Source organism: Salmo salar, chromosome ssa12 (genome assembly GCF_905237065.1).
Source record: "Salmo salar chromosome ssa12, Ssal_v3.1, whole genome shotgun sequence".
In the NCBI taxonomy this organism is placed as follows: Eukaryota; Metazoa; Chordata; class Actinopteri; order Salmoniformes; family Salmonidae; genus Salmo; species Salmo salar.
The window spans coordinates 84,946,094-84,959,853 of NC_059453.1; the positions used below are offsets into that span (position 1 = coordinate 84,946,094).

A 13,760-nucleotide genomic window follows, 5' to 3' on the forward strand; every position below is an offset into this window, starting at 1 on the left:
TTGGATGGATAGAAAGAAACGATCAAAATTGAGCATAGTAAAGTGCGCAAGGAAGGAAGGAAGGGTGGACACTGGACAGAAGTAGAACAGTGGGAGAATCTCAATTTCTTCCTTGCATCCTCTCTCCTTGCCTCCTAAACCCATTGGAGGATGTCAGAGGGGCGGGACTTCTGGCTTTCTCATCCAATGGGTTTTGAGAAGAAGGGAATACAGAGGACGCGACAAGAATACAAGTGAGATTCACCCAGTGACCGCATATGAAAGGACAAAAGAAAGGAAGAGAGCATGCGTTTCTTGAAGCGTCCATTGTGCGCGGTCGCAAGTCATATGACAGCACTAATAATTTCCTCAACACTGGTCGTTTTCTGTCGAAGTTGAGTGGTAATATCAATTTCAAGATGCTGGCACTCATAAACCGGCTTTTGGACTGGTTCAAGTCCCTCTTTTGGAAAGAGGAGATGGAGTTGACTCTGGTTGGACTTCAACACTCGGGGAAAACCACATTTGTTAACGTTATAGCTGTAAGTTTTTATTTTGTTGGTAGCTAAAGTTAGCAGCTAGTTATAGTAACTTTCTAGTTACGTAAGCACTAACTAGCTAAGTTAGCGACTTCAACAATGTCGATTTAGTATCGTCCCTCTATATTATTGATTGACTAGCCTATCCGACAATTGTCTTATGCAAAGTCAGCCAGCTACAGTGGCTAACGTTAACGTACAATAGCACAAGTCATACTTAGCGGTTAACCTTCCAAACTAGCTATCTACTGCTAGTTAGATGTCTTTATTTGTGGTTTGATGGCAATATAATCAGACTGTTGAACCAGTTTTGGGGAATTTGGCTAAATATTATTTTGCTCGCTAGTCTAGGTTTATTCCTAAAACATCTGGATTAACTAGCTAATTTCCCTTTTTACTAGTTACAACAGGCCAAGCAACAGCCTTAATGCCCACAATAGGGCGGTATTATTCCTGTAGTCATGTCTTCTGACGTCCAAATGTTATCTACCCAGCTGGTGATACACTCGTTCCCCCCAGTGACCAGCTCGTTCATAGAATGCAGCGCTGACTTTAAAAAACCCCGTGGTAAATACAAACTATTTTCCACCGTGGCTGCTTTCCAAACACTTAAAAGACATGCCCTTGGGGGAATCCGGTCCAAATGATTAGCCAAGCAAGGGAAGTCTGCAATGTAAGGCCCTCGTTGTCATTGGGTTTGCGAGTGTATAATTAAGTTCACTCCGGGGCCTGAAACTCCCCATAATTCAATTCGCGACGATTGTACATCCGCTAAAAAAAAGTCAGCGAAAACTTAAAAACAACATCAATGGAGAAGTCAACATACACGTAAGTAAAAACGAATGCAAATAAGTTAAAAATTGTGCTACTAACGCACATGACTGCACAAACGCGTCTCGTAAATGTTTTTGTTTGGTTATCTTTTGGAAATTGTAATGTTTTTTTCCCCCATAGAAGTTCCAGCAAGGCAGTCTAACGTTAGTTAGCTAATTAATTTGCTAGCTATCATACAGTAACGTTAGGTGTATATTAATTATATATTAAATTTAAGTAGACATGCGCTCATAATTGACTAGTGCATATAAAGCACCCATAAGCTACCGGTGACTGAACACAATCATCGAGTGATGAATTTCCGGCCAAGGGTGGTCCATTTAAATCATTCCTTCCTCCCTCACCCCTTGCCCTGCAAGTGTATAGCGTTACTCGTCAGACATCATAAAACGTAATCAGAAGTGTCCACTTAATTTGAGGGCTGAGGGGATAGGGTGTGTCTTAAGTGTTTAGACTGCAAACGCTGTCTTAAAAATATATTTTCCACCGCGGTGGCTGCATTCCAAACACTTAACAGACACGTCCTCAAATGAAGTGGACACTTCTGATGACGTACATGTATCATGACGTCTGATGAGTATACACTTGCAAGGCGAGGAAGGAAATTATTTTTAAATGGACTGCCCTTGCCCGGAAATTCGTCACTCCTTCATCCCGCAATTGTGTTTTCAGCCACCGGTAGCTTGTGGGTGCCTTAAATGCAATAGTCAATTATGATTGTATGTCTACTTAAATTAAATATAATTATTAATATATGCCTACTGTATGATAGCTAGCAAATTAATTAGCTAAATAATAGCCTGCCTACCTAGAACTTCTGAAGGAAACATTTTTATTTCTACAATTCCCAAAAGCTAACCAAACAAAAACATAATTAGTCATGTGCATTAGTAGCACAAATTCGAACTTATTTACATTTGTTTTTACTTGCGTATGTTGACTCCATATTGACATTGAGGTTTTATGTTTTGGCGGATGTATAATCATCGCGAATTGAATTACTGTGCGTTTCAAGTCCAGTAGTGAACATAATTGTACACTCGCAAACTCCATGCAACACAAGCCCTTGTTTTTAAAACTTCCCTTGCTTGGCTAATCATTTGGACCGATGACAAATATGGCTGCGGGGATTCCCCCAAGGGCATAAGTGGACGAGGGTGTGTCTTTTATGAGTTTGAAACGCAGCCAAAGTAGACAGCCCTCGACCCTAGAATGACATTTTACATCGTCACGTCCGAGTGTACCTTAAATGTCCCTTTCCTGAGTGAGGAAGAGGGATGATAGGAGAGGCAACGTCCTTGGTGTAAATCTTGATGTTGACCTTAAAAACAACCAACCTAAAGCTATTAATGTACATGGTAAGCTAATGTATCTAGTTAGCACTCCTGTCATGTAGCAAGCTACAGTTACCCATAGCTGGTTAGCTAGTTTTATAGTTTGGTAATTTATTCCATTACATTTCAGAATTCCCCAAATTTTATGAATCTAGCTACGTTTTATAGGTTCCTTACTATGAGACTAAGCCAATTTTCCAATGCTAAAATCAATGTGTATATATATTTTTTAGCATGCAAGCTTCATACTTTTTCTGAAAGCCTTGTTGATTAAATTTGATACTTTGTGGCCACCATAGTTTGACATGTGACTACAGTTTGCATTTAATTCTGGGTCAAATCAACCCTGCAAGTGACCAAAGTTGTTCACTTGCTCCCTCGAGCGAGGGGGCAACGTTAGTGAATTGGACCTCCAACTTAAGATGGCAATCAAACTGCATCCAGTTTTCAACGGGGATTCCCCCGAGGGAAGGTGACTAGTGCAAGGGCTGAGGGGTAAAAATAAAGTGTTTGAACTGCAGCCTGTGTTAGTGGCTAAGGCTACTTCCAGATGTTGCGTACCCTGTTCAGCCAATTAGGTTGCAGCAGTCTGTTTACCCCAGGGGTGTAATCATTGGTCCAAACAAGTAAAACAACAGTTTTTATTGGACAAATTCAGGAAGGTCCCTCCCAGTTTTGTTTGCAACAGAATCGGCTTAACGAATAGGCCCCTGGTCAGAACGCAACATCCAGAAGTAGTATTAGCCACTCTAGCATGCTGGTGGAAAATTGTTTTTATTAAGAATTTGCAAATTTTTCCTGCCAATTTTATCGGTTTAAGGAGGAAGCTGACGCCTTTGCAGCCTAATTGGAGGATGTTTTATGAATAAGCCGAACATCAGGAATAATGTCCTCTGGTGGACATTTAGCCTGGGCTATAAAACTTTTTTTTTTTTGTTATTGAAAAACGCTATTTCTCAAGCAAGAAGGTTGCAAGGACTATCTGGGATTGGTTTGAGTGAGGAGGGGAAAACTGAAAATGTGCTGTTATTGGCAGAGAGGTTTGGAACTCTTTTATTGGTCTATTAACTCATTTAACGCATGGTGATTTCACCATGGAAGGCTAAAACTCCCTCCTACCAAAACAGGCTGAAATTTCTGGCTGTCTTTAAACAGTTCTTACACTAAAAGGGCATTATCATATTCACAATTTCACAGTATTATTCCAACCTAATAAAGAAAAAACCCTTGAATGAGTAGGTGTAACCAAACTTTTGACTGGTACTGTATGTATGTGTATATATACATATACACACACACACGCCTACTCATTCAAGGGTTTTATATTTTTACTATTTTCTACATTGTAGAATAATAGTGAAGACATCAACACTGAAATAACACATGGAATCATGTAGTAACCACAAGTTTTAGTTTCTTCAAAGTAGCCACCCTTTGCCTTAATGACAGCTTTGCACACTCTTGGCATTCTCAAGCATCATTATGTTGTCATCCAGAGTCACATTTTATTTTCCAAGCTATAGCACACAATATTTAGCATACAGCAGGTTTTCAAAGGACCAAAGAGTTTGGTCTTCCTTGTTTTAATTTTTGGCATGGAAAAAACATTGTTATACTGGTACTGTCACAGCCCTACTGCTCACGTCCTCTCACCTTCTCAAAACCCATTGGAGGAGAAGGTCAGAGGGGAGGAACCTTTGGCTTTCTCCTCTAATGGGTTTTGAGAAGGTGCCGAGGAGAATGAAATTCAGATTCTCCCACGTTCTTCACTCTCAATGACTCACAGCTAACACCCACTAAACTGTACCCGACCAATAAATTTGATTTTCAGATAGTTGCGTTGGCTAAGCAAACAGGCCAGGGTCTCTTATGCAATCATTTTGTCACTAGTGTTACAACTAGCATTTCTCAAAAGCTGATTATTAGGCTTTGGAAATCGTGATCCTTTCCTCTTGACATCAGAGGTTTGGATGTGCAAGATCAAAGACAGAAAGACGCTAGCTGACCAGAACAGTTCCAACAGAACAGAATGAGATGAACTTGAGGACCTGTGCAGTGGAGGCTGCTGAGGGGAGGACGGCTCACAATAATGGCTGGAATAGAGTGGTATCAAACACATAAACACATGATTTATCATTCCATTCACTCCGTTCTGTGCTCTGATTCCCTTCAGCAGCATTTTTGCCTAATAACACCCAGGCATTCTGTTTCTACTGTATCTAACAATATAATAAAGATGAATGAGAAATTGATCACGATTTGATACCTAAACTTTTCCAGGTAACCTATAATTCCAGGTATTTCTTATAGGATGTAGAGAGAGTAACACTACTGACTTATTCTGAGTCAGTCAGTGTTGTAGTGAATGAGATGCATGCCGTTGATGGGGAAGTGCCCATGTGGTTAGTTGTAATATGTTGGTGTTTCCAGCCAGGCTTCACTCACGAGACCATTGCACTCACTTCTACTTTGGCCTGGTCAGGTGACTAATCAAGTTGTGTGGTTACTAGTGTGCGGCAGACAAAGCATATGTCTTGCTCTGAGACTGTTTGGGTTCAAGTAAAGGGCAAAGGCAGTTGACTGCAGAATGACTTCAATTGTTTCTCTGTCCTGTCATCAAGAGTGTAGCCTATGAATTAGGGTTGGCTAAAAAGACACCATTCGCATTGCTGTTTTAAAGGCCCAGTGCATTCAAAAATGTGATATTCCTGTGTTTTATTTTTCCACACTGCGGTTGGAATAATATTGTGAAAATTATGAAAATGCCCTTTTTAGTGTAAGAGCTGTTTGAAAGACCACCTGAAATGTCAGCCTGTTTTGGTGGGATGGAGTTTTGGTTAATAGACCAGTAAGACCAAACCTCTACTTATTGGTTACTCACTGTGTGTGTATTCCTCATGTCACTATTTCTAGATTAAATTTTTTATCTTTAATTCCGGATTGTTGGAAAAGGACCCGTAAGTAAAAATGTCACTGTTAGGCTACACCTGTTGTTTAAGATGCATGTGACAAATTAAAGTTGATTTTCCAATAACAGCTAGTTTTCAGTTTTCCCCTGCCCACTTAGACCACTCCCAGTCAGTCCTAGCACAATTCTTGCTTGAGAAATTGCTAAGAAGCTATTTCTTTTTTTAAATTTAAACATTTCAATCACAAGATACTTAATTGTTATCCAGAAATTGTCATATTGCGTTAAAAAATGGCTGCATTGGACCTTTAAATTCCCTCTCCCTCCCTGCACCTATTCTTTTCATAAGACAGGGTTCTTAGGTGATAGAAGATTTTTTATTTTTTATTTCACCTTTATTTAACCAGGTAGGGCAGTTGAGAACAAGTTCTCATTTACAACTGTGACCTGGCCAAGATAAAGCAAAGCAGTGCGACAAAACAACACAGTTACACATAGGATAAACAAAAGTACAGTCTATTACACAATATAAAAATCTATATAGAGTGTGTGCAAATGGAGTAAGGAAGTAAGGCAAATAGGCCATAGTAGCGAAGTAATTACAATTTAGCAAATTCAGACTGAAGTGATAGATATGCAGATGATGATGTGTAAGTAGAAATACTGGTGTGCAAAAAAGTAAATAAAAACAATATGGGGATGAGGTAGGTAGTTGGGTAGGCTATTTTACAGATGGGCTGTGTACAGCTGCAGCGATTGGTAAGCTGCTCATCTGAGCAGATAGCTGATGCTTAAAGTTAGTGAGGGAGATATGTCTCCAACTTCATCGATTTATATATTTTTTTTATTTTTTACAATTCGTTCCAGTCATTGGCAGCAGAGAACTGGAAGGAAAGGCGGCCAAAGTGGGTGTTGGCTTTGGGGATGACCAGTGAGATGATATACCTGCTGGAGTGTGTGCTACGGGTGGGTGTTATGGTGACCAGTGAGCTGAGATAAGGCGGAGCTTTACCTAGCAAAGACTAGATGACCTGGAGCCAGTGGGTCTGGCGACGAATATGTAGGAAGGGCCAGTCGACGAGAGCATACAGGTCGCAGTGGTGGGTGGTATATGGGGTTTTGGTGACAAACGGACAAATTGTATCCTTTAAAACCTGAAACTTGTCTGCATTCCAAACATATTTCATCTAGAGATTGTGACCCCTTACAAACCTTACAAATGAATAAATTAACATTATTTTGAAAGAATGTAAAAAAAATTACATACAGGGAGGCACTTGTGCAACTACCAGTAAACTTTTAGCAGGTGAGAAGTTTTTTTTTTTATACAGAATAACAGGAAATGTGCAAAATATGGGGTGCGTTCCAGTGTGCCAGAGTGCAGGGATCATGTCTTCACTAAAATTCTGAGCGTTGTCAGATTGTCTGTTAGTAAATTTTGAGCGTTTCGCTCTCGCAGCGTTCAGAGCACGCTGGACGCTCTGGCCGAGTTCGCTAGCTACTTGCAGACACAAATGAGAGAACACCTCACTCTGACCATTTTACTCACCCTAGCAGAGCTGGTTATCTAGACCGTTGGTGACTAACTGCTACTGGCAACAATTGAATAACTTATTCTTATTCATCGGGTGTTGGGCGTTCGTAAATTCATCAGTTATTTTGTGCTCTGGCACACTGACGAGTGCTGTCAAATCTGAGTAGATAGCCAGTGTGAATTTTACGAACGCAACCCAGCCACGACAATTAGGTTTATGTCTTTGGTATATCATTTTAGTTAGGCCTTGCATACAGGTGGCAATTCCAGAGGACATGTTAGAATTAGGAACACTTTGACCTAGCTTTTCCATGTTTGTTCGATGTCAGCTCAGCTTGTACAATCACTCAAAAGTGATCAATGGTCTTTTCTCTTCTTGTTCAGTCTGGGCATTTTAGTGAAGACATGATTCCTACAGTTGGATTCAACATGAGGAAGGTCACAAAAGGCAACGTTACCATCAAGGTAGGTCTTCAGTCACTACAGTATGTAAGCTACTGTAATGTTTCACAGGAGCAATCTATACCTTCTGCATGATAAAAAAATGTGGGACCTCTGGTTTTCCAGATCTGGGATATAGGAGGGCAGCCGAGGTTCAGGAGCATGTGGGAACGTTACTGTCGGGGAGTTAACGCAATTGTGTGAGTATCCGAGTTTGTCCATTTCTGTCAGTCTGCATAGGTACAATTTCAATTCAGCAAGAGTACAGGACTGTTGATTGTTCTGTTTGTCTTAAGAGACACGTTCAGTGAATACCAGTCGGTGGTCGAACATTGAGTTGAGTATGTTTTGAGGATGTCCAATTCTTGACAGTATACATTTTTTATGTGTTTGTAAACTTGTGCCATGTCTTTTAAATATTTGAATTCTTTAGATACATGGTGGATGCAGCTGACCGTGAGAAGGTGGAGGCTTCCAGGAATGAGCTGCACAATTTGTTAGACAAGCCTCAGTTGCAAGGAATTCCTGTAAGTAATCCTACACTTCCGAAACTGGTGAATTGAATTAATTAATGTAAATGACAAAGTTTCTTAATATGATCAGCAAGCATTTCTGCCACATGAGCTAAACTGTGGTTTGGCTTTTTAGATTTTGGTTCTTGGCAACAAAAGAGATATCCCCAGTGCTCTAGACGAGAAGCAGCTCATTGAAAACATGTGAGTATGAAGAGAAAAGATGAGGTGTTTCCTAGTAGTAAACCCACAGCAGTAATCACACAGCATCTGAGCTGCGGAAGTGTGAATCAAGTTGAGTACCGTAATTTCCGGACTATTAAGCGCACCTGAATATAAGCAGCACCCACTGAATAAAAAAAAAAATTTATTTTGAACATAAATAAGCCGCACATGTCTATAAGCCGCAGGTGCCTACCCGTACATTGAAACAAATGAACTTTACACAGGCTTTAACGAAACACGGCTTGTAACAAAAACAAAAAAATTAGCAATTAGCAGTAAGCTTTAGTTGTCTTTTTGCACTGAGTCAATTCCTCACGCTGCTGTTTCCAACATCTTATCATCGACTCATTAAGACCAAGCTCCCGTGCAGCAGCTCTATTTTCTTTTCCAACAGCCAGATCAATCGCCTTCAACTTGAAAGCTGCATCATATGCATTTCTCCGTGTCTTTGCCATGATGAGGGTGACAAAATGACTACCGTAATCAGAATGATGGGAAGGTTGAGAGCGCTCGATTTAATCTAAACAGTAAACAAAAAAGTTGTTTGACCTTAACCCGTTCGGCAATTTCATTGGTCTAATGAAAGCTTCATGCCGCCAAAAAACTGAGCACGTCACAGAATGTTTATATATTTTTTTTGTTTTGAAAAAAAAATTGAAAGTGGGAAAAATCCATATATTAGCCGCGTCATTGTTTAAGCCGCGAGGTTCAAAGCCTGGGAAAAAAGTTGCGGCTTATAGTCCGGAATTTACGGTATACTCATTCCAACTAAATGACGGAGGAGGAGTCCCTCTCTTATTGTGCCTTGATTGATTTTATTTTCCAACACATGTATACACACTGTGTATATACTTTTTAAAAAGTGATGTGGATATCACAAAGTCAGACTTATTTCCATTGTGATCCCTCCCCAATTTGAAAAGTCTGGAGATGGATATTGAACATTGCCATTGTGAGTTAGGGCCATTGTCAAGCTGTCATGTATATTCTGATCATGTGCTTCTCATCATTTTTCAGGTTTAACAGGGTACTTATGAAATGGTGATGCATCACTGATGTCACAATTGTTTCTTCTACAAACTTTTAAACAAGAGCTTTTCAGTTTTCTATGCTGTGTCCTTGGCTGTGCTTATCCACTTCAAGATGGATACACTAATATAGTAGCAGAACAAAGACATTCATCACACACAATTACTTATTTAAAGATGCACTATGCAGAAATCGTTCCACCATTTCCTGGTTTCAAGAATTTTAATACTTTGCCATAATTTCAGTTTGTGACAACAAGCAGTCCATTGTCTAGAGAATCATTGTACCATATAAACCGCTGTGAAATACCTTTGCAACAACCCAAAAAATGTTTTGTTTTGGATGTTTGAAGCTGGTGTACAAAACCGAAAGTAAGACAAACTAAAATTAAAAAACGGAAAGCATTGAAATAGTGCACATAGAACAGATCTACCACTTTAACTCGCTTTCAATGAGAATGAAAGATCTATAACTGACATTTCTATGTGAATTTGGTCAGGTCCCCAAGAAGTTACATATTGTAGTCACATTTTCTATTGTTATTTTTTCAAATCTATATACTTATGACCATAATTACCTTGGAAGATTAGTTACCATTCTTGAAGTACTTTTCTGGAGTTTTGAACACTGCCATCCTTTTACTAATCTCACATCAGCAAAGTCCTAATGGTTTTATTTTAGAAGAGAAGTTATGATTTGTGACTTTTTCTAGGCATGCCTTTTTTATAAGCTTTGTTCTTACTGTCCTCCTTTTTCATAGAGAAACATTGCATTCTTCTGTCATTTGTACCAAATACAGTAGAGTATGACGATGGGCAGAAACTGCTTCTCCAGTAGAAATCCCTGATCACGCTTGTAGGCGACGTTGGCTAGCTAAGCTCATGCGCAGAAACTCGTCATCGGATTTGAAGGGTGTCTCGTGCCAAACTGCACATTTACAGGCTGTCAAATCAAAGGCTTTGATTTGACGGGGGGATGAAAGCATGCCAGTTTGTCACTTTCACGAGGTTGGAGTAATAAAATGTTCAACTACTTATAGCCCTGAGTGATTGACCAACCTTTGTCATTTTTGGGGTTTTAAACAACTAATTTTACCGATGTTTCAATTATTTGAATTCCCTTTCATTCAGTTTTTTTTTCTGTGAGCTCAATGCTTGGCAATTAACTACAATTACCATAATCCATTGCGTGCCTTCTTGTCTGGTCTGTGTTCATTTTATGCCTGCTACGTTAGGAGAGGGAGAAAGAGAGAGCAGTTGCTTCGCTAGGTAGCTTTACCTGAAAATACATGATCTAAGTGATTGATAGTTGGTATTCAGAAGCCATAAACTAAGCGTTATTTACTTTGAAGAACTACTAAAATACTCATTTTGTCAGACAGCATAGGCAGCAGCTCTATAGAGATGACTTGGAATTAAGTAATAGTCATCAAATAAAACAAATAATATACACAACTGAAATATTATTTTAAAGTATAGTAATGTGAATAAATGATGGTTATAAGTGATAAGCAGTAATGGGCAGTCACTACCATCATGGGACTTTAATTGTTTTATTCTGTTTTACAGCATTCAACCCACATAATGCAAAACCGTGATTTAAAAAAATAATCTAATCAAAACCGAACCGATCTCAAAAGCATTAAAAACTACTTGTCATTGGCTCAAATGTTGTGCCTTTACATTTAGAGAAAATGAACTAAGGAAGAATGTTTCACTTCTCTCATTGATTTCTCAAACCCCGGCCTGGTCTGCTTCGCAAGATTTCCCAGAAGTCTTGCGATGTTGCACCTCTGGGTTTAGAAACTCCTTGCTCGTACTGTACTGCTTTTAGAAATGATACAGGTTTTCAAAAGGAAACAGCTCCCTCTGTTGGCCAGTTAATATTAACACCAACAACACAGTTGATAGCAGGTTATCAGTTTTCTTTACCGCTTTCTTTCTACAGGAACTTGGCAGCTATTCAAGACAGAGAGATTTGCTGCTACTCTATTTCCTGCAAAGAGAGAGACAACATAGGTGAGTAAGATGGGTGATGGTGGAACGGTTTGCTTGTCTGAGTGGAGGAGAGGAAACAAATGAACAATAACATGGTGCACCCAAAGTGGCTACATGTATAAACCTGTGTATTCCCAATCATACTTACCCACCACTGTAGGCGTCTCGTGTTTCACCTGCTGTCTCCTGTCTCACACTGACCCCCATGCGTCTCCTGCCTTCCAGATATCACACTGCAGTGGCTCATCCAACACTCAAAATCTGGGAGAAGCTGAAAGTACAGGAACTCTGTCCTCCCAGCTCCATCTTCCATGTTACCCTCATGACACACCCTGTTCACACATGTACAGTGTTCCCTCCAACTCCGATGCTGCACTGTGCCCCCTGCTCATGCCTCCCTGTTGTTCTAATTTTATCCAATGATTCTCCCCCACAAACCCCCATACTACTGCACTACTAAAAGATGGTAGCCCCTGGTCAATACCAAATCCCATGAGTCACAGAATGGGCATTACACCTCTGCCATGAGGTGCTACTTCAGTCTCCTGAACGGAGAGAGGTTTAGTCTGTCTGCCTTTAGCATTCTATGGGCTGAACGACAGGCATTTCCCACACCTGTAAGTCCAACTGTCTATAACACTAGTGTAGCGATCCTACACCCTCGGGATGGGTTGTTTAGCCACTGACTGGAGCCTCATTATACATGTTCTCCAGACAGTCCTGTGTGAAGCTATAGGGTAAAGAACAGACATACACTACATGACCAAAAGTATGTGGACACCTGCTCGTCGAACATCTCATTCCAAAATCATGGGCATGAATATGGAGTTGGTCCCTCCTAGGCCTGGCTCGCAGTCGGCGTTCTTATTCATCAAAAAAGGTGTTTGATGGGGTTGAGGTCAGGGCTCTGGGCAGGCCAGTGAAGTTCTTCCACGCCGATCTCGACAAACCATTCACTTTGTGCACGGGGGCATTGTCATGCTAAAACAGAATGGGCCTACCCCAAACTGTTGCCACAAAGTTGGAAGCACAGAATTATCTAGAATGTCATTGTATGCTGTAGTGTTAAGATTTCCCTTCACTGGAACTAAGGGGCCTAGCTTGAACCATGAAAAACAGCACCAGACCATTAGTCCTCCTCCACCAAACTTTACAGTTGGCACTATGCATTCGGGCAGTTAGCGCTTTCCTGGCATCCGCCAAACCCAGATTTGTCAGTCGGACTGCGAGATGATGAAGCGTGATTCATCACTCGAGAACGCGTTTCCACTGCTTCATTGTCCAATAGTGGTGAGCTTTACACCACTCCAGCTGACACTTGGCATTGTGCATGATGATCTTAGGCTTGTGTGCGGCTGCTCGGCAATGGGAAACCCATTAGATGAAGCTCCTGACGAACAATTCTTGTGCTGATGTTGCTTCCAGAGGCAGTTTGGAACTCGGTAGTGAGTGTTGCAACTGAGTACAGACGGCTGTCCCGTTCTGTGAGCTTGTGTGGCCTACCACTGAGCCGTTGTTGCTCAAAGAAGTTTCCACTTCACAATAACAGCACTTACAGTTGACCAGGGGAGAAATTTGACGAACTGACTTGTTGGAAAGGTGGCACATTGAAAGTGACTGAGCTCTTCAGTACGTGCCATTCTGCTGCCGATGTTTGTCTATGGAGATTGCATGGCGGTGTGCTTTATTTTATACACCTGTCGGCAACGGGTGTGGCTGAAATAAACAAATCCACTAATTTGAAGGGGTGTCCACATACGCTTGTGTGTGTATATATAGTGTATGTTAATATACGTCACTGGGAAAGTAAATGGACTTTCTGGTTTCCCTTCTTGTTTCTGTCATGTTCTACTGTGAGATTAACTGCTTTATGGTCTTTGCCTTTTTTTGCCAAATCAAAAATGTTTGTCTTGGAAATTGCTCTTTTTTTTTTTAGCAATGAATTATGTAAATAGTTCAGTAGCTAGGTATGTACAAATATCAAGCTGTTAAGATTTTTACTTATGTGAGCGTATATGGATATTTTATATTAATGTACTGATGGTCAAGATAGTGGGTTGGTTGTGTGGTTATCAGCCTTGTTTGTAATTTGCCTCAGCAGAATTATGTCTACTGCTGTCAATGAGCTGAGCGAGAGTGGCAGAATTCAAAGTGCCTTGTGCAATATCTCATCACTGAAGCAAACAGCATGCAAAGTGTGCCTTCCTGAGTAAAGAGAACTCCACTCCTATATATTCAAGAAATAAAAAGGCATGCTTTTTAATTTAGACATTTGTACTATTGTCGTTGTTCACCCTCAGTTGCGATATTTTCTGTAGCGCATTTTTGAAATAGATATTTATGGTGTCAATACTTTGGAATTATTTTGTAAATACGTTATGAGTGGATAAAAAACGTAAACTATGCTTAAAGATGAACTTTGTCATTA

The 13,760-nt window shown here is 40.3% G+C and overlaps 1 protein-coding gene across 3 annotated transcripts; it reads left to right on the forward strand.

The window, feature by feature from the left end:
* Nucleotides 1–214: 214 nt before the first annotated feature.
* On the forward strand, nucleotides 215–11,610 carry LOC106565990 (ADP-ribosylation factor-like protein 8B-A). 3 transcript variants are annotated; one of them, XM_014133732.2, is made up of 7 exons: nucleotides 215–521; nucleotides 7,513–7,593; nucleotides 7,696–7,769; nucleotides 8,003–8,096; nucleotides 8,218–8,285; nucleotides 11,283–11,353; nucleotides 11,558–11,610. In XM_014133732.2, the coding sequence occupies exons 1-7, from the start codon at nucleotides 258–260 to the stop codon at nucleotides 11,605–11,607; spliced, it is 702 nt and encodes a 233-aa protein (XP_013989207.1). In that variant the 5' UTR covers nucleotides 215–257; the 3' UTR covers nucleotides 11,608–11,610. The 3 variants fall into 3 exon arrangements, with proteins under 3 accessions (XP_013989207.1, XP_045547830.1, XP_013989209.1); XM_045691874.1 differs by lacking the exons at nucleotides 11,283–11,353; nucleotides 11,558–11,610 and adding an exon at nucleotides 9,324–10,373; XM_014133734.2 differs by lacking the exon at nucleotides 7,513–7,593 and having other exon boundaries at nucleotides 230–521.
* Nucleotides 11,611–13,760: the final 2,150 nt, after the last annotated feature.